At 38.7% G+C, this 21,418-nt stretch overlaps 1 protein-coding gene across 13 annotated transcripts in view; it reads left to right on the plus strand.

Annotated features, from left to right (window-relative positions):
• Positions 1-21,418, plus strand: part of ESRRG (estrogen related receptor gamma) — a 580,472-nt gene that overhangs the window by 350,355 nt on the left and 208,699 nt on the right. The window contains exon 1 of one of the 13 annotated variants that reach the window (XM_032466756.1): positions 16,295-18,334. The exons of 10 other annotated variants lie outside the window; for them this stretch is intronic. In XM_032466756.1, the coding sequence (XP_032322647.1) occupies positions 18,279-18,334 (56 nt within the window). In that variant the 5' untranslated portion in view covers positions 16,295-18,278. Of the gene's footprint in view, positions 1-16,294; positions 18,339-21,418 lie in introns of those variants that run through there. 2 more of the 13 variants (XM_032466765.1, XM_006188160.2) reach the window with 2 other exon arrangements.

Consider the following 21,418-nt stretch of genomic DNA (forward strand, 5'->3'; position numbering starts at 1 on the left):
GCTGGAGCAAAGTTGAAAGCCACTGCACTTCTCATTGAATGCTACATTTTACATTTATCAGAAAAGGTAGACCCTTCCTTTTTTTTGAGGTAAAATCTCCCGAAACTCTTAATTTTGAGGTGTTTTGTAGTCTGGGAGAGTCTAACACCAGAGGGCGATGTGAATACAACATTTTAACTAGTTTTTAAATACACTTTATTTTTGGTGTGTAAACAAAATAAGCATATTTTATATTCCCAACCATAATTTTTTTCTTAAGGATTTTTTCTCATAACTGAAATTTTATTCAACTTGTCCACTTCATCACCTTTGCATTTTTCAAAGAACTGAAAGATGAAGAAATCATTCATTCATTTAACTGCTATTTATTGAGTACCTACTATATGCGAGATCCCATAGTAAAGATTTGGACAGAGTTAGTGCAAGAATGGATAAAGACGCATTAAAGAAATGTTTATTGGTCCATTTCTGCATACAAGGCACTCTGATGGGTACTCTCAGGACTGTTAAGATGAGCCAGGCAGCTCCTGCTCTCAAGAAACTTACAGTCCGTTGAAGAACTATGATTCTGTGCTCTTTTCTGTCATTAAAGACGGTTTCACTTGCCCTGAATCCTTCTCCCTCCAAGAGTCTTTTTAGACTTAGCTCAGAAAACCTGCTTCCTTTTTCTCTCCTCACCTAGGCAGAACAGGCTCTAACCTACTTTGTAATGATGTGTCGTATCTCTGAAGAGCGTTGCAGGGGGTGGTGGGAATAGCTGGAGCAAATTCCTGGAACTAGGAAAGCATTCAGCATGTGCAGGCTAAGCCGCGATTATTATACCTGGGCTTCTTGAAGGGGGATTGTGAGAAATATCTAGGAAAGAGGATTTAGGTCAGATGTGAACAGACTTGAATTTCTTGATTTCATTCTGTAGCAGTGGATAACATGGGCTACGGTGCTTAAAAACAGCGCATGAGTTGGATTAAAAAAAAAAATGGAGGGCGAGAGACCAGTTAAACCACTAGTTAGGAGACTCAGGCAATAAGCTTTGAGAACGCAGAGATGATTCAAGGTTAGAACCCATAGGTCTTAGAAATTACAGATGTATTCCAGGCACTTACATGCAAAAGCGTGGTATTTTTTGATGACGAAAAGGGTTGTATAAATTACGCTTTCTCAAAGCAGTAACGATTCAAAGCTCAAAGGGCACATGTTCTGCTAAGCTTGCATTTATTCATTTATTCTATAAATAGCTATCAAACATCTGATTCTCTGCCGGGACCTGAACTGTGTTCCAAGCATTTTGGAGCTGATTAACACAGAGTCCCTGCCTTCAAGGAGCCCATAGTTTAATGGGAGAAACACAATTACATGCAAATAGATATGAAAACACAAAAAGATGGCATAAGAGATGCCTCCAGATAGGAGGTGATCTTTCTGAGTTTCCAGGTGAAAAAAGATGTGTGGGTGTGTCAGGAGTGGGTTGTGTAGTGACCTAGCATTGTAACCAGGTATAAAGAAATAATTATAAATCATACTCACCCCAAAGAGTTTTCCAGTGTCTAGTAGTGGTATCTCTGTATGCATAATTTCTGTTTTTATATTCCATGCCAGTCTGTTATTTGGCCAGTCTGCCAATCGGGGGGTCAGGGTTGTGAGAGGAGACACAGATTAGAAACTGGGATAACTCAGTGCCAGTTATAGTGGACAATCAATTTTTTATATTGTTAAAATGTTTTTCAACTCAACATTAACACTTTAAATTCTTCCCAGTGAAATAGTTACGTTCAGAAGGCAGAAAAACTAAAGAATGTCCGTCTGTCTAAAATCCCATATTGATAAGTGTGACATGGGAAGTACAAAACCACGTCAATAAATGCCAAGTTTAATACTGAACACCTCTGCCTGCAAAATAAGCTCTAGGAATTGAGGGAAATAGTTATAAATAGAATTTTGAGCCCTTTAAGTTCTTGATCATTTTTTAGTTACTCTTTTGGGTATATAGGAAGATGTGTAGAAAGTGTTATTTTTCTATGAGCATCTAAGGCAGACTGATTGGTTTTTTTCTTCTTCTTTTTTTTTTTTTTTTAATGTTAAGCACATTCCTTTGCAGGGCTTAGAAATCTCTCTAGTCCAAAATTGAACAAAAAGGCCTCCCCTTGTGCTTTTTTCTGTCAGACTGATGAAGCTGTATAGAAATGTAAATGCAACATAAGGATGTATGTGGGAATCTAGCATCGTTCTTTCTTAACCCACGCTCTCTTGTAAGAAAATTCTCTGATTTTGCTGTGTGGGTGCACGTCTCTTGTGTGAGGGCATTTAATTAGCTACAAGTTACAACAAAGACTTTCGAAGGGAAAATATATCTGTGGTGCAGATACCTTTATTTTCATTCGGTGAACAGCTACGTTTTTAACTCCCTTATCAAGAGCTGCGTGAACTGCCCAGACTAAATTGGGAACATCTCCACGCTGTTTGACAAATAGGTTTTTTTGTAAACTGATTTAGCCTTTTCATTGTTTGCATTTCATTATATCACAGACTTCATGTCACAAAATCGGTATTCACTCAAAACAGAGAATTTAGAGATAGGACTGTAGCCAGATAAAAAATATTGCACAGGTCAGGGCTATTAAGCATAGAATAATGCAAGTCAGTGATCTAAAGGGTGTGCTTCCAAGGGAATGAAGGAGCTAACATCTCCGAGGTCAGGAGTCAGACTCAGGACTTAAGATGTGCCTGTGGCCACATTTACAAGACAATCTGCAGGGAAAACTGTGAAGGATGAAGGAGTCTAGCTGGATAGACTGTAGAAAGAGACAGACTTGTCGTTTGCATCTTAAACCTCATTTTCCTGCAGGGTCAGAGGTGGGAATTAAGTTTAGCTGTTGTCTTTGTTCTAAAACACTTGCTCATGAAAGTTCAGGATTCTACAGCCCACATAGAACAGCCATACTAGGGAAACCAACTTTGAAAAGAGGGTTTTTTTTGTTTTTTGTTTGTTTGTTTGTTTGTTTTATTGAAGTACAGTCGATTACAATGTGTCAATTTCTGGTGTACAGCACAATGTCCCAGTCATGTATATACATACATATATTCGTTTTCATGTTTTGTTTTCCATTAAAGGTTATTGCAAGATATGGAACATAGTTCCCTGTGCTATACAAAAGAAACTTCTTTTAATCTACTTTTTTATATAGTGGCTAACATTTGTAAATCTCAAACTCCCAAATTTATCCCTTCCCATGCCCTTTCCCTGGTTACCATAAGATTGTTTACTAAGTCTGCAAGTCTGATTCTGTTCTGTAGATGAATTCCTAGTGTCCTTTTTTTTTTTTTAAGATTCCACATATGAGTGATATCATATGGTATTTTTCTTCTCTTTCTGGCTTACTTCACTTAGAATGACGATCTCTAGGTCAATCCATGTTGCTGCAAATGGCATTATTTTATTCATTTTTATGGCCGAGTAGTATTCCATTGTATAAATACAGCACAACTTCCTTATCCAGTCATCTGTCGTTGGACATTTAGGTTGCTTCCATGTCTTGGCTATTGTAAATAGTGCTGCTGTGAACATGGCGGGGAGGAGCACTCTGTACAATAGCCAAGACGTGGAAGCAATCTTTTTTTTCTTTTCTTTTTCAAAATTCTTTAGTTTGGACCAGCAGGTCTCAAATTTGAGCATGCATTATAATCACCTGGAAGATTTGCCAAAATGCAGAAGTCTGGGTCCTGCCCTCAGGGTTTCCCCAGGTGGGGCCTGAGAAATTACATGAACAGTTTCCAGGTAATACTGATGCTTTACTTTGAGAACCACTGGTATAGAATTTATCTGCTGGTCCCTAGAGAATCAAGTATTAGCATTCCAAAGCACCAACCAGTTAAATCCAGTGGGCAAGGGTCCTTGGCCACTTTGCCACTTAACCTCAAGTAGAAAGTCCCAAAGCTCACCAAGGATGGTTATATACAGGAATCTTCTTTGCTGAGTATTATTTTTAAAAAATAAATAAAGCTATAATTTTATGACATCTTTTTTTGCTATTTTAGGAATTCCTTCCTGTTTCCCACAGCCAGGCAGCTTTCTGGTTCAGTTTAATGAGTCTTTGACCATCACCTTTTATGCACTTGTCCTAAGAAGCTGGGTTGTTATTTATAAAGATGAACAGGACACACGTTTTATTCTCAAGAAGCTTATAGTTATGGGGAAATCAGGCAAATAGGAGGAAAGAGTCAGTAGCATCCAGGGAGTGAAGATGCTAAAAGGATGCTGGGGTCTCTGTCCCACAGGCAGCCTCCTCTGACCACCCCCAGGGTGAACTAAGTATTAAGAATAAGTAGGACTTTGCTAAGCAGAAGGACCAGGGAAGAGCAGAGAGAAGTGAGAGATGGGAGTGTATGTTCAGGAATCTGCCAGGACTTGGAAAGTTCTAGAACTTTTTACTTTTTTTTTTTTTAATAAAAGGGAGCTTTTTTTTTTTTTTTTTTTTAGCTCTCTCAGGCCTAGCGTCTGGTGTCTCTGTTCAGTACTTTCCCCCAACTCATTCTCCTTTTTTTCTCCCACATTCTGTTCCATTTGACCATTATTATCTGTGAGAAAAATCATCCACATTTGCTATAAAACCATTTGAATGATGCATAGGAATTTAAGGAAGACAATGAAAAGCCAGTTTATTGTTTAGGACGCTACATTAATATTTTTTTTAACCGTTTCACACCTGTTCTTACACTGAAACATGGTGTTAAGCTATACTTTTAAATTATATTCAGTATCTCACTGATAAACATGTCATGGTTTGCTGTTTTCTCCTAGATGCTCAGCAGCACTGCACTTATTTTTCTTAAATTTCATAAACTGATGGATCTGTGAAAGTCTGGCTCCTCACTGTTACAGCAGACAAAAGCTGAGGTCCACAAATGCTTTTCAACTTCTCTTGAGCCACTTCCCCATTACTTGCTGCCACCTTTTTATTTTTCTTTCTTTCTTTCTTTCTCAATCTCAGTTGCAGTTTGGAATCCCCAGCGGACCTCTTCCCCAAACACCACTGTGTGGGCCACTCCCTCAGAGACACTGACTCAGTGAGTTTGGGTGAGAACCAAGCTCCTGTAGGTTTACAAAGTCCCCAGGTGACTCCAGTGTGGGTCCCGATGATCTCATTCTGTGATTAACCATTGGGCTTTGGGTATTAGCATGGCCTCAACAACAAAAATGGTGATATACCTCTTGGGCAGGACTAGTGAAGGTCTAGAATTCACTTGCATTTAGTGACTTGACATGTAGCACAGGCCTCTGAGAGTCCCGCAGGTTAGAAATAGTCTGTGGGCTGTACATAAGAATAATCTTTTCTTACATTTGCGTGGCTCACAATGGACTTGGACTTGGATGATCTCATTTGTTTTTACAACACCCTTATGAGGTAAGCAGGGCAGGTGAATTTTATGCTCTCTACCCTCTCGTTAATGGTTCTTACAGGTGATAACACTAAGACAAAAGCAGTTCAGATACTTGCCAACAAGCTGCAGAACCAGGATCAAACCTACACTCTCCAATATCCAAGTTTCTGCTTTTCCTTAACGCTTCCTTTATAGAGTTCAATAATGGTAAAATAATGATTCCAGGTCCTGTGCTAAGCCATTGACCAGTGGTTCTCAGGTCTCACCTTTGGCAGCATAGTGAATTCACCAGGAGATTTAAAAACTTCTGATGCCAAAGATTATAAATTAATTGGCTGAAGTGTAGCCTGGGGATCAAGATTTTTCCAACTATGGATATTTATAGACCATTTCATGGAATCCTCTTGATGACAACATGAGGTTAGCGTCATCACCATTTTAAAAATGAGGAAACTGAGATAGAGAAGAGTTTAATCCACCAGCCCACCAGTCTACCAGCTCTAAGATGGCAGAGGCCAGACTCAAAGCAAGGAGTGCCTGCAGCTCCCCGAGCCGCCATGTTGTTTTCTCACAGTGTTAACAGTGTTTACTTCAGATCCTGAAGGATAAACAGTTGAGTAAAAAACAGTTTACATACACTAACTGAATTAAAGAATTGAATTTAGAGCTTTTAAAAGTTCAAGAGCCACAGTCCCGTCTGGGAATTAGCCTCAGTGGTGGTCAGCAGCAGTGTGTTTATTTGTTTATTTTCGGTTTCGTCGTTGTATGACTTTCTTCATTAGACTCAATGCATTGAACAGTGGTTCTCATGCTTCGGTAGCAGGATCACCTTGAGGGTTTGTTAAAACTCAGACTGCTCAGGTCCAGTTCCCCTGCCCCAGTTCTCTAATTTATCAGGTCCAGGGCGGAACCTGAAAAATTGCATTTCTAGCCAGTTCTGCTAGTCTGGGGCCCACACTTTGAGAACAACTGCACTAGTCCAATTTCATCATTCATGGAAGCCCAATGAGATGAAAGGCCAACCCCAAGGTCACACATGATGGAGAACACTTGCTCCTCAAGAGTTCCTTCTACCACATCCCACGTCTGTGGGCAAGATGGGGGAACTTCAGAGATTCTATTCTTACCCTAACTTCAGCTTGACTTTAACTTGAGGGGATAAATATTGGCGTTAAAACTCTCTTTAACTCTTTAGAAGCATCAGATTTTGTATGAATTATGCAGTCTAGAAAGGTTACTCATTAATACACTGGAACTGCCGCTGGAGAATTTTTCTTCCCGTTGTCTCTTTAGAAGAAGTGGTACCCAGAGAATCAAGCCCTTAAGTAAATCATTCAGTTAACTGAGACCACTCAGGGCCACCTGAGGAGGTAGATTTATTTATCCGCATGATTTTAAGGATTCAGAAGTGGTAAACAATTGTTCTAGAGAGTTCTCTTGTGGTTGGCAAGGGTGAGGAGAAGGTAGGGTTTTCACCATCACTGTGGAATCCTGTTTTAAGAAAAAAAATGAATCCTGAGTAAAGCTGTCAACCTTTTCTCCTTATCCACTGGCTGGAGTGAGGGGAACGGAATTCAACAACGACGGTACTCTTTTCCTTGTAAGTCAAAATACAGTTTCATTTAGTGAGTAGTTCATTGTGAAAGAATAAATATATTAGCCCCATTAAAATAGTGACAGGATTTCTTCAGAGAAACACTGAAACTCATTTACAGAAAAATCAATCAGCATGAATGTGACAATTTTTGCCCAAATCAGCAATCTCTTGGACAAATATTTATTGAGAGCCTAAAATGTCCAGATCACAGTACTAGGCAGAGCACAGATGATTACAGGCCATCAAGAAGTTTCCTAGATGGGGGGCATAGAGAAAGTACAAACCATCTTGATAGATGTCAGTTAGACCCGTTAATGCAAAGCATTATGGGACACAGAGGAGAGCCATTCATTCGGCCTGGGGACCCTGGGGGAGGCTCAGAGAAGAGGAGGCACCTCAGGCAGCCTTAGAAGGAGTGGAAAGGTGTTCTGTCTACCCTGTGGATTGCGTTGTTAAACACTGTACCTGACTAAACGAGAGCCAGAATTATAAGGGAAGAAACACTTTCTTTGCAATACTACCGGGTTTATTTATGAATATGTAACTTTCTTCCCCCAGTCAGAGAACATGAATTAAGCCTGGTAAAAATAAGCAGAATGTTTACGTTTACATTCTGTACATCTCCAAATATTGATTAGGATTGAATAATTGAATAGGACCAGCTGCTCAATCGATGGAACTGAGGCCAATGGTGGGGCTGAATTGGAAAGCCCTAACCACAGAAAGAGCCCATTAAAGCTCATATTGTCTCATTTAATCATCTTTGCTAATAGAGAACACAAAATGTGGCCATGTTTCCTTCCAGGATCTTCTTAGCAATAAAGTAGGCAATGCAGTCCCCTTCTACAGCATTCTGGAAAGATTTGAGAGATGAAATAGAATAATTCTGAAGAGAACATTTCTGTTTATAAAGCTGTTACATTAGATGGGGTTGATCAAGGTTCTTTTTTACTAATGAGGAAATCTTGGAAACATTCCAGGCAAATATGGTGATTTTTCAATTTCATTTAAATTTGAAATAAATTGTTGTTGCTTCTTCTTTTAATGAAGAACGGTTTTCCTCCTTCATAAGTCTCTGTTCCTTGGCTTAGAGATTCTAGAATTAGAATATGGTTGCATTACCATGAAACTTGGAGAAGAGGAACTAATCAATGGGGAGCTATAGCAAAGCTTTCTGAGAGAAAGCACTGACAGAGAAGGGAAAGTGTGGCTTCAGCTTTCCTTTTTGTACTGTAAGTTCTTACTAGTGTTGTATGTGTTTATCCTAGGAAACTGACACAGGGCCTGGTACAGATCAGGCATCCAAAAGGCAAGTGTTTCCTCAGTTAGAAAGGAAAAATATAATTGGTAGGAGCAGCTTTTTTGTTTTTGTTTTTGTTTTTTTACATTTTTTAAATTGAAGTATAGTCAGTTATAGTGTGTCAATTTCTGATGTATAGCATAATGTCCCAGTCATGTCCATATATACATATATTTGTTTTTAGATTCTTTTTAATTAAAGGTTATTTCAAGAAATTGAATATAATTTCCTGTGCTATACAGAAGAAATTTGTTTTTCATCTATTTTTAAATATAGTGGTTAACCTTTGCAAATCTCAAACTCCCAAATTTATCCCTTCCCACCCCCTTCCCCCCAGTAACCGTAAAATTGTTTACTATGTCTGCAAGTCTGATTCTGTTTTGTAGAAGAGTTCATTAGTGTCCTCTTTTTTCTTTTTAGATTCCACATATGAGTGATATCATATGGTATTTTTCTTTTTCTTTCTGGCTTCATTTAGAATAACTATCTCCAGGTCTATCCATGTTGCTGCAAATGACATTATTTTATTCTTTTTTTTTTTTTTAATCACGGAGTAGTATTCCATTGTATAAATATACCACAACTTCCTTATCCAGTCATCTGTCGGTAGGAGAAACTTTATTCCACTTTCCTAAAACGAAACTATGTTTTGGTGGGCAAAAATACATACTGGTGAGTGCTTTTCTGTACTTCCTGTGTGTCTTTTTTAAGAGGATGCAACAAGATTTATGGGAAACAGCTTGAGATTAGGAGCACAAGAGGTGTATAAATTAAAAAACAAGAAATTCAGGTCCTGACTTTGCAACCTCAAAACCAAATGTCTTTGAGCCATCAAATACATTCTTCAGACCTCAGTTTTGTCCTCTATCAAATGGGGATAATAATAATATAGTTTCCCCCTGCCTCACAAGGTTGCTGTGAGGAACAGAAGAGATGTGTGTGAGACAGCTTTTGCTAATGTTAAATTATAACAAAAAATTAGATATTCTACCTATTATGGTTAAATTTTTTTTCTAAACAGCTAAACTTTTCTTCCTGGCTATATTTTAAAACTATAAAGATTGAAAAATATTCTTCCTTTCTTAACATTTTTCTTCTTTGTTTGGAGTTCCAATGTATTGAAGGGTGAATTAATCTGAGTCTCTTCTCATGAATAAAAATTGTCTTTGACTTATTCAGTTATTTAGTTTGTTTTATTTAGTTAATTCAAGTGGTAACTGAACTCTAGAAAAAATGGGGTCTTTATTATGTTACTTGTTTTTCCGTAACACAAAGGTTGATTGGCCAAAGCTTGTGATGGAAATAACTGTGCACTTAGGGACAACCTACAGGTGAGGTAAGAACCCCCCAGGGTATTAGCTTGTCCTGCAGTCCCCCTCCCCATCACCTCGCATTATTGTCATCTGCCAGGAGACGGGATGGGAATTTTGTCTCACTCTCTTTTGTTTCCAAAGTGTGGTTTTCTAGAAAAAAAAAATTGGCTCTCCCTGATATGGTGGGAAGCTGTGTTCTCTCTTGCTTTTGGAATGAAACCACCAAACAGAACACACAGGACTGGGTGAAAGAATTACAGGCAGTAAAGAAAGGTAGAAAGTGGCCTCAAGGCAAAAATCTTTGTCTTTGTCTGCTGATTAATTAATTCCCTTCTTCCTCTCCCATAAGAAGAGAAGTCTACCACCTTCTCAAAGTATTCAGGGTTCAGTGCGGCTCCAGCGTGATGCCGCCTAGAAGGAGAAGAGGTGTGGAACATTCTTCATGGGATTCTTGTCAACATTTAACCAAGGATACCCTAGAATCCTTAATATCGAAATTTAAGCATACAAGGGCTGGTTTTGAATGTTTTTATTTAAAAAAAAGTATTTGTTTTTCAGGACATATCTGGGATATCACGATTTTTAAAAGCATTGCTGTCAGGAAAAATGAGAAAAATGTTTCCATGCTACCCGAGTGATGGTCAGGGTTTTAGATACTAATACGGCAGCCTTGTTTGCTTGCTTGCTTTTGTTTTAATAATAAATGTGGTTTTTCATTATCTAATATTTAATCACTATGAATATTTGAAAAACAGAAAAACAGAAAGATGAGGAAGAAAGTGATCATGCCAAGTTGCCCCTTCTTACTTAATTCTCTGAAGAATAAGTGGTGGGAACGCTAGAGAATCTTCACAGAGCAGGCTGTGGCCTCTCACTCTTTCTTCCCTTTTGTCTTTTTCTGCCAGCCTCCCCCCTCTCCATTTACTTTCTTTTTTTTTTAAATCACTTTGTCTTTCACATTTTTCCCATGTTACTCTAATACTCTAACTGAATAAAGACACACAAGAAGGACAGAAAAGCATTTATCGCATGTATTTTTGCCTCCCAGTCTTTACACTGGGCAGCCCCCTTTAAATGGAATAATAATAAACTAATAATATTTGTCATTCATTCATTCATTCATTCATCCAAAACCTATTCCTTGTGTTGTGATGAGATCGACTGCAATATTTACCGAGCTCCATCACTGGCCCTGAGGACACCGTCAGACCTGGCACTGTTCCACTGATGACAGTTTGATAAGGGTTAGGGTGGGAAACAGAGTGGCCACGTAAGACAAACTGGATCCCTAAAAGAAACGAGAGTCAAATGTTCTTTAAAAGGACAACTAATTACCTGGGGAGAAGAAAGAGAATTCATCTTTACTAATTCAACCCCACTTCTTTTTTTAATATGTGACCTTTCTATCTTTCTAAGCCTTTGGAGAAAGTAGAGGACATTCTGGTACAAATACACTTGGGTATTTATGTCTTGGGATCAGATGTTCCCTGGCTCTTACCTGGGACCTTTGTCCTTAGAGGGCTCAGATCTCAGCTGGAGTTCTAGGCACTGGTGTACAGTCAACAATTGTGAGGTTGACATTAGTTGCTTGTTACCATGTAAGCACTGGAAAGGGGAGAAATGTAATCATTTCCAATAGGAGCTTTTCTTCTACCCAGGTGTGTAACTTGGGTTAAGGCTCTTAACCACTCTGAGCCTTACTTTCCTCACCTGTAAGGTAACCAGGTTGGACTAGTAATCCCCATGGCCTTCCCCAGCCTGTAATTCCCCATGGCCCAAAGTTTCTGTTTCACCATAGATTCGTGGCCATTCAGTGTAACAAGAGCAAAGCCTTGTGAAGAAATCGAGTTCTTGGGGTATCTGACCGGAGAAGCTCCTGGGTGAGTGAGCTTGTGCTCGGGATGGTAATAAAATCTGCAGCACTATTGACAGAGCGGCTGGGGTAGCGGGATGTGGAAGGAGTGTCTTAAAGGAAGAGAAAAGGATCAGGAGCAATTTCTCTCTGCCCTTCTTTCTGGTGAACAATGACCAGTGAACGCTTTGGAGAGCCAGCAGAATCACTTAACTTTCCCAAGTCCATCTTCCTTATGCTCAGGCACAAAGCGTGATGGTAGCTTCGGGGGGGGGGGGGGCAACCTTTATTTTTCCTGCTCATTACATGGGAACAGTATCTGTGTGGCAGCGTTATAGCAAGCAGTTCCTATCATCTGACGGTTGAAGTCCTCGATAGTCTCACTGGGGGAGTATTTGCACTTCATTTTTTGTTTCTATGTTAAGTACCTTGAACTAGTCAAAGATGAAGGCCAAATGAATTGTCAGTGTCTTTCTCTTATATCTCCTGTTTCATTTAGTGAGATTTAAAAATAGGGGAGTTCAGGATTCGTAGATACTGTTATATATAAAATAGATAAACAATAAGGACCTACTGAATAGCACAGGGAACTATACTCAATACCTTGTCATGACCTATAATAAAAAAATACGGAAAGGAATATATAAATATAAATATATATATATATGAATATATATGAATCGCCATGCTATACACCAGAAATTAACACATTGTAAATCAATTATGGGTCAATGATAATAATTAATAATAATGATAATAATATAACTAACATGTATGGAGGGCTCACTGTGTGTAGGATGACAGCAGAATGTAGTATCTAAACTGAGGCACTTTTGAGAGTGTAAGGACTAAGTGCCATAAATTATTAGGCTGGGAAAATTGGCATAAGCCAGAATGTTCTTGGCCCACCTTGTTACATGGTCCCCCCAACTAGGACCAGATACTGTGCCAAACTGGTTTAACTTGTTTAATCCCCATAACAACTTTACAAAGCTGCTATTATTGTTCTTGCCATTTACTAGCTGAGGGGACTGAGATTTAGGTGGGTGATACGACCCTAATTCCAAAGCCTCAGCCCTCATAACTGGAATCTGAACCCCAGGCGGGACTCCAGAATAGCCTGTCGTTACCACCAAGCTCTAGGCTTTCTACCGTCACCTGACTTCTGCAGGCATGACACACACACCTGCCCTAATTAATTTGCCTCGGTTAGGGGAAGCAGATTTTTATCAAGATGTATTCAGTTATGACAAGGAACCTTAGTATGTCAGAGAGTTCTAAGATCAAAAAAAGCATAATCATTTCTTGAAGCCTGTTTATATGGACACCAGATGCTAAATAGCTCACTTTTTTTTTAATTGCTGGTCCTTTGAAAATTTGAACGAAAAGTTTCATAGAAGCAATAGGAAAAGAGAACTTTCAAATAATGTTGATGTTCATATACATCCGGAAAAAATATACTTTTGTGTTTTTTTGATGTGCCATGGACATACAGTTTTTTAGCTTCAAATATACTATAGGTTGAATGGGGTGGATAAGATAGATAATTTGATCATTCTGCTGGTATCAAAGCAAGTATTGCTTCCTGGGAAATCTGTCATATTTGTTCCACTCCCGCTCCTGCTCCGTCCCCACTCCTCCCCCTGCTTTCCTCCCCGAGTTAAGCTACCCTTTATTTTGGACAACACTATCACACACATGATTGAGTCAACAATTTATGGCTTTTAAAAATAGGGATTTTGTCCTCTCTTAGGTTTATTGTTTATCGTAATCATCTTTCAAGTGAAAAGGCTAATTTACTCTTTCTATAGGAATATTTTAAGCTTGATTATCATAATATTACAGCTGCCTGAAAAGGTCTAAAACGGGACATTGACCTTGAATGTTTTCTGCACTTAGCTCATGGTGCTTAACATTCAGGAAAGACTTATCACTGCAACTCATTTATTAACGTATAATCTCAAAATGTTAACTATTGCTCTGTAAATACATGTAATGCAGATTATAGAAAGCTGGTAGGATACTAGAAAAAATGCATTTGGTATTTTACCAGGGTAAGGATGTTGGAAATACAACATAACTAAAGTCAGTTTTCCCACTGGAGCTACTGTAGTTTATAATTTAATTTTTACTGACATTCTACCGTGTATGTTATTAGCTTGACAAAATGAAAGTGAAGTAATCCTGAATTAATTAAACAGAAATCAAATTGCCTCTATTAGCTTCTCCGTCTTCCTTTGATTCTTTCCCTGCCCCCCCCCCCCCCACTTTCACAAACACTGGGGAAAGAGTTTGGTGTGTTACGGAGTGATGTAATCGCTCCCCAGGGAAATGGGCTTTTTTTTTTTACATGGACTCAGTAATTTGGGGATGGGATGGTTTTTTAGGACGAGAGGTTTGTCACAAGGAAAGGTTTTTATTAGTGCTTCTGTGGAAGCGATCACTTTCAGTAGAAATGATTGCTTCTTGCCAATCGAGACAATAATTTAAATATCAAAGCCTGTGCCCTAGAAATGAAAGGCAAGAGAAAATGAGGTTTGATGAATTGATAGAGGTTTGGTGGTGATACAGAGTAGTCATACCGACTTTGAAAGAAGTCTTCATGTTCTCAGTGGGAAAGGTGTGTTCTTAAGCAGGTTTATAGCATAAAAGAAACCCCAAAGCCCAGGAGCGGAAACTAGGGACAAGACAGGTGAGGTGATCTATGCAAAGGCACACAGCGTATGAGGGGGCAGAGAGGAACTGGGAGACTAGACCTTCTGCTTGTCCTCCGAGGTTCTTCTTCCAGGAGTGTTCCTTGTGGGTTTGCTTTTGGAGTTGAAGACAGTAGTTTGTAACAGTCTTGGTTTGCTTTTTGTAATGTGGTATACTATACAATACAGTGTATCAAAGACAGCAGGGAAGATGGTTCCCAAACTTAAGAAGCTTTTCAAAGGTTTTATGGTCTTGAGGAAAGATCTGCAAAAATAGATTACAAGGCAATTTGAAAATCTAAATTTGTGATGCCTTGTTTAGTTTGAAATATTTAACGAATGGCAAATGTGTGATATAAAATCAAAATTTGCTGCAGAGATAGTGTGGCAACTATAAACACTTTGATACAGGTAAGTCCTGTTAATTTTCAGAAAGGAAGGTGGGAACAAAAAATAGTGATTAACGTGCAATAAGAGCAGGACTCAATACTTCTCATCCCCTTCTAATGGCACTAGAATTCATTGTTAGAATGTTTCAGGAAATGATTCTGACTCACATCAAATGCAGTAACCGGTCTGGTTTAGACAACAGCAATCTACCTTCTGTTTTCACTTGAGTTTTGTTTGTTGCCATTTCGTTCTTTCAAATGGAAATGAAACATATTTTCTGCTTGGTGTCTGTGCTTTCCTTGGGGCCTGAGAATGAAGTTGTTTGGCTATTAAACTGCATTGTTTAAAGAAGAAGAGATTGAAACTATGCGTGGACCCAGGGTCTGATGCCTAATAGACTGATAATACCTTACTTGTTAATATTCTTTGCGAAACAATCCTTTTGTTTTGTTCCATTTATCCTGCTTTGGGTAGACTCCTTGTGGCAAGATTGTGAAGTGTATAGACTGGTGAGCAATATATGTTTATTCTAGGCTGTTCATCTATTTGTTTCATTGTCTCCCCTGCCCCTCGCAAATCCTCCGTAGCTGAGATTCTTAAAGGCTTGTGCTCAACGTTGCACATAGTGTGTTTATTTCCTTTGATTAGCCACTCGTTCCTCCTTCAAGGTGAAAAACCTCTGTGACTAGGGAAGATTCTTGAGATGACTAAGCTGTGTGTTTATAAAATATTCTGGAAGCTGTCTCGCAAGTTTAGCGCAGTAGATGTTATTTTAAATTTTAAATTGGTAAAACCTGATTCAAGACAGTATGTGTAATCTTAGGTCCTTGACTTGTAGAGGTGACACATTGATCCTAAGGGAGAACAAACCAGCTCTTCCAACCTAGTGCACTTCTGGTCATTCAGAAAGCAGCTAGCTCAATAGACACTGCACCTTGCATAGATGAAATATGGTTAGTGAGAGATCAGTGGGGACTACACCGTGCATGTTTGCACATGGATCTCTGCAAGCACAGAAAAAAGACTTACATGTGAATAAGAGTCTAAATATGTTTAGAAATATATACCAATGAAATCAAATGGTTCATCAGAGGTCAAATAAGTACCCTAAGAGAAATAAGAAAATTCTGGGAAATAAAAGCTAACTCTCATGAAACCTGGTGACTTAAGGTCCATTGGTAAATAATTGACTACAAATCTTGTCTTTAAAAAGCCATTTCAAAGGAGTAATAGACAGGCTCTGTCACAGCATGATAATGCAAAGAAACTGAATACAGTACGGTATTCTGCACAGGTGCAAGATCTGAGCGTGCTGAGTGCATTAAGGTGCACTGAGTACATTAAATAATTTTTATTTTTTTAAATGTCCCTGGACAAAATAAGAAGGAAACTTTTTTTTTTTTGATCTCTCTTTTTAAAAATGTGTAAAACTGGATCTGTTAATTACCCTGAGAATTTTAGTGTATTCACAAATCAGGATAGGAATCTTTGAACCAAAGATATTTTTCTGTCTTTCTAATGCAGTATTAGTTTCCATATTGCTTTTATTGTGTTTTAGAAAAATCATGTCTCTTTTTCAAATGCTTTTATATTTATTTTTTTAAATTATAAAATGATTGCATGTCTCATTTTCGAGTGAATAGACACATCTTTTTTTTTTTTCCGGGTGTCTGCAGAATGCTTGGATTTTCTACATCTCAGAGCGCTTTTAATTCACTGCTCACAACCAAATTTACATCTTAATTGCAGAGTTCACATTTAACAATATAGACAGCATAATGCTACTGGTAATTAAGCTTTTACTACCTGCTTTTATACAGTATTCTTAGGCACAGTTTTTTTGCTCTGTGAGTTCTCAACAAGAAACTTGTATGCATTTAGACCACAAATAAAAGAAATCAGGCCCATATCTTAGATCTGGCTAAATACAGGGCAGGCAAATTGCTTTCTTCTGTGGGGGGACCAAATCATGTCTGTCATTTTTATATTCTGAATTTTAATGTGGCTGTTCTATTTTAGTGTTTTGTTTTTTAAAGACCTAGAAAATTTGAGAGGGTGGAGAGAAAGAGTTGAGTTCTGATTTAGTGAATTTAACACACACTAGGTATCTGAACTAATTTATTTTGATCTCAAAGATCATACTATTTATATCATGCAGGACTTAAGAGGTAAAAGCCCTGCAACTGAATTATATCACAATTGTGGGGTTTCCACTCTCCATAAGGTAGCAGTTATCTCTTTGCCATAAATAGCTGGTAGCTATTCTAACGTACATTTGCTCATATAAAAAAATCCTGTATTTAAAAATAGGACTTAAGAAAACTCTTTGTTATATGGAAACTAAAAACACACTTATAGTCTATTGGAAAAAAACACCCTTCTCTTTTTATATTCTCTTTTCTTTAAAAAGCACTTCTGTTTGAACCTAGTCCTTTCAACGACCAGACTGTGTGATGGTTTACAAAATGTTTGAGTTAATTTTTTTTTTAAAGCATTCAGGGTGTGTTACGTGTGAAGATAAATACATAAACTGCATTTGATTTTAAAGCTGATGTTTTGGGTTAAAAATCATATGTATAATTATAAATGTCTCCCAGTTTATAAGCTTGTACTGAAATAAGTATGTGATTAAGAACACTTTTAGGGTACTGGTGGGTAACGCTCTCCCAACAAACAAATGTCTTTATTTTGTGAAAATGCAGAGACGGTTTCCCTGTAGTAATTACCCTCCAGCTCTCAGTCTCTCACCCCTGAAACTGGAGGAGCCAATTTGTTCTGCACTTGTTTACGTTTGTTTTCAAAAGCTATGCATCCTATATCTATAGGTAGAGAGGCAATAGCAGGTAAAGAATTTATTTACACCCCGAATTTATTTACATAGGCATTCTCTCAGATTGCACTGATGCACTATTTCCTCTTCTGTAGTTGCGTAAAACTGCGTTCCACCTCAGACATGACGATCCCAGTTCACATGCCCGAACAATTTAGAAGCAAGTCTTTGATTTTTTTTTTTTTTTGAATGCCCAGTAGAGAGCAGGAAAACAGGCAACGACACGGTGACGGACAAATGAGAAAGTCCAGCCCTAAATAAGGAGCCCCGAGTGCAATAAAACACAGACAACGGCAGGACAAACTTAATTCTCTACCTTCCGCAGAATCCTTTCCCCAAATTAACTGAGAGTCTGCGTGTGAGTTCTTCTGTTCAAGGCAACAGAGATCTTAGGTCAGAAACCCAAGCCGGATTCCCTCCAGTGCTTAGAGAGTTAAGTTAGTTAGGTTTCTTTTCTAGCTTCCCAGAGGGAGGGGAAAAAAAGAAAAGAAAGAAAGAAAGAAAGAGAAAGGAAAAGAAAGGAAAGGCAAAGCCCGGGGTCTGGCGGGAGCGTCCGCAGCCCGCGCCCCCGCCGCCCTGCCCTCTCCGCGCCGTTTGCAGCCCCCGCGGCTCCTCCGCACCCTTCCTACCTGCCTGGCTCCGCGGCTCCTCGCAGCCTCCCGTCGCCTCCCTCCTGATTGGGCAGAGGCCCCCCAATCGGCTGCGCGCCTGGGCCGGTGGGACTGCATATGTTAAGCTCTACTTCATATTAATAAGCTCCAATCGGGGCTTTAAGTCCTTGATTAGGAGAGTGTGAAAGCTTTGGTCCCAACTGGCTGTGCCCATAGGCTTGTCACTAGGAGAACATTTGTGTTAATTGCACTGTGCTCTGTCAAGGAAACTTTGATTTATAGCAAGGGGTGCACAAATAATGGTTGCCGGTCGCACATGGATTCGGTAGAACTTTGCCTTCCTGAATCTTTTTCCCTGCACTACGAGGAAGAGTAGGTACCTCTTTTTTTTTTCCTTTCCTTTTTAAACTCGTCGTGGGGGTGCGTGTGTGGGGGTGGCCAGAATGGATCTTTGCGCCCTGATTCAGGTAATGCCCTGGGTGTTTTGCGTGCACGAGTGCTTGTTTGTGTCTGTCTTGTGCCTTTTGTGTTGAGGGTGATCTCCTAATTCAGTAAGTCGCGAATTGTTCTCTGGCTACAGTGTTACCTTTGAGGCAAAGCTCAGTGACTGTCAGTAAAACAGCTGTGTGACAGTCACTTCTTATTCAGGTGCTAAGAATAGGCACTTGGCACAAATGCTTAGTGAACTGTTAAAATGCATCTTTTACTAGGACCCATTTTCCCAAGGAAAGATGTTTTAAAATACAGTATTCAAAATGATTTATACTATTGAGTGCCTCTTATGTATTTGCAGTTTGACAGATATTTTCAGCTCCCTGTCATTTCTTACGGTGCAGAGTTAGAGGCAAAATTGCACATTTACTAATTCTCCTTCAGAGAACAATTTAAAAACTAGCCCTGTGCAATTCGGGGCTGGAATAACGTTATTTGCATGGTTAGCATTAAGTCAGCACTTAACTGACAAATCAGTCCATTAAGTAACATGAGATTTTCACACATTATAAATATTTAAGGGGAGGGAAAAACTAAAGAAGAACCAGTAGTGACTTTTTAAATTTCCCCTTGACTAGACAATGCTGAGATTGTGGATTTGTTTCACATATCAGGTCCAGAAAATGCAGAAAAGTACTTTGGTTCTTAGATGCAGTTTAATTCGTATTTATGAATAATCTTTCTGCACAGGGAAATATATACATTTGGGTTACCAAAGCTGAGGGACAAATGAGGAGAGGGTAAAAGAGTAAATTAGGCATTCTTGTGTAAATGAGTCAGTCTTAAACTTAATTTCAGCCTCCTGTTAAGATAAAATATTAGTAGATCACAGGAGCTGTCACTGGTTCCTCTTTCTGTTGAGTCAGTTAAATTGCTTTGCTTTCACATTACGGTAATACCAACTGCTATAATTCTGAAAAGAGTGCTCTTGGCAAACATTTCTCTCTATAGATGGTGAAGAAAATATAAAACTCTAGAGAAGAGGAGGTAGTGCATTATAGGTAGATGTCCACTAGCTGTCCTTAGTGACTGCATATCGCATGGCTTTGTAATTAAGCAAGAGATGACAAGTGACTTGCAGTCTCAGAGGCTCCTCGTGTGTGTATGAGTGTGAGTGTGTGCGCGCGTGTACATATGCATGCTTGCATGTACACACTCACATACACACTCGCACCAGCATATTAGCTGAGGGATGGACGTAGGAGGGACTGGAAGGTGAGAAGGCTGTGCTTGCGTCAGTTTAAAACACTCCAAGGAAGAAACACCCTTAAATTCTGTGAAAATAAAAATGAAAAATAAAACAAAGGTGGGACGGCCCACCCAAGTGCAGTTGAAAGGTTAGCGCACCTGAGGCTGGAGAACTGGAGAGTTTAAAATATCTTCACATCAGGAAGGATGTATTATCCAAGCTCACCCAGATTCTGAACTTTCTCTCATTGATAGATAAACAAAACAAACTTTAAAAATCTCCCCTCCACCCCGGGCTTCTTTGCAGTTTCCTTGAATTTAACTTCTTATAGCTAATTTGAATAATTAGTTTAGATAAGCCTCTTAAAGCAGATGCATTTAAATGAAATCAGGGCACATGTCCTTTTGGCTTGGGCGCAAGATTCAAACTAGCTTTCTTTTTTTTTGGCTCCATTAAAAGTCATCTTTAAAAAATACAGATTTATTGTCTGGATGCAGTTCTGATGGTTACGTGGTTCACTGGACAGACAGAAAGATCTAATGCTTAGCAACGCATCTGCCTCTCTGTCTCAATTAATAAACCACAGAATTTATACATGCTATTAATATTCATAGTAATTGTGCTGGGTTAAACCCCATCACGTGTGTGTATACATAGAAATGAAACCAGAGTTATGCAGTTTCACCGGAAAAGATTGGACAGTTTCTACTTCGGAGGCTGTTAAAAAGATTCGTACAATTTATTGACCACCATTAGGAGAGCCTAAGATGTTAACCTCTAAGTATGTATTTTTTTATTTTAGGAAATGTGCCAGCACATTAAAGAACATAATACTTGAAAGCTTGTTTCACATTTAATAGTAATAACTGATAGCATAAATAGATGAAAATAATATATCTGCTCATTTTGACATATGTGTCAGTCTGATCATTCTAAATGAGTGTGTTCATCACATGATTCCCTTTCAACCTCTGATTAAAATGTAACATTGACTACAGGATTATAGAGCGGACTTAATTTTACTGACTGTTTTAACAGTTGTCACAGCTGTTGGAAGAAGGAAAGGCAATTGAAACACTCCAAAGCAGGCAAGGCAAAGAGGGAACAGTTTAGTAAATTTCAGCCTGATCATTGAAATCCAGGCATCGAAAATTAAACAGATCTGTGTTTTAAGATTCCCTGTTTGGAACTATGCAAGTTTTATTTTGTGAGATCTACTCTTTCTCTTTAAGGGTTTGATTTTGTTTTTCCTCTGCCTCCTCCCTCCTTGTTAAAAGCTAAAGTAAATTGAAATACAACTATCCAAAAGTAATACTGTCATGTCAAAATATAAGGACTGAAAAATAGGCAGGAAGGAAAAATGTATACAGTAACAACAACAAAAAGCCTAAATCAGAGTAGATACAATTCTTTTAAAAAAGATGGGGGCTTGCCTGAGTCCTTTGAGATGTGATATTATTTGAGAACTATGGACAGACACTTAAAGTTTATTTTTCTAAGAAAGAATACTTAAACTCCAGACTTGGAGCTCATGTTACTTTTCTTCCTATTTCTTCTCTGTAAATCTGTTGCAAACACCTGCAGACTTAAAGGTAGGGGTTTTTGGATGATTTCTTTGTAAATTGCTGGAAGTGACAACCAGCTGCACTTAGGGGTAAGTGCTCCTAAGCTGTAGAGTCCGGTAACCTTGCCCAGTCACGTCACTAAAGAGAACAGATCAATTCTATTTCTCTAAAAATTAAATAACCACTGTACATATCCCAAACTGTATATGG

This window comes from Camelus ferus, chromosome 23 (assembly GCF_009834535.1).
Source record: "Camelus ferus isolate YT-003-E chromosome 23, BCGSAC_Cfer_1.0, whole genome shotgun sequence".
NCBI classification, from domain to species: domain Eukaryota; kingdom Metazoa; phylum Chordata; class Mammalia; order Artiodactyla; family Camelidae; genus Camelus; species Camelus ferus.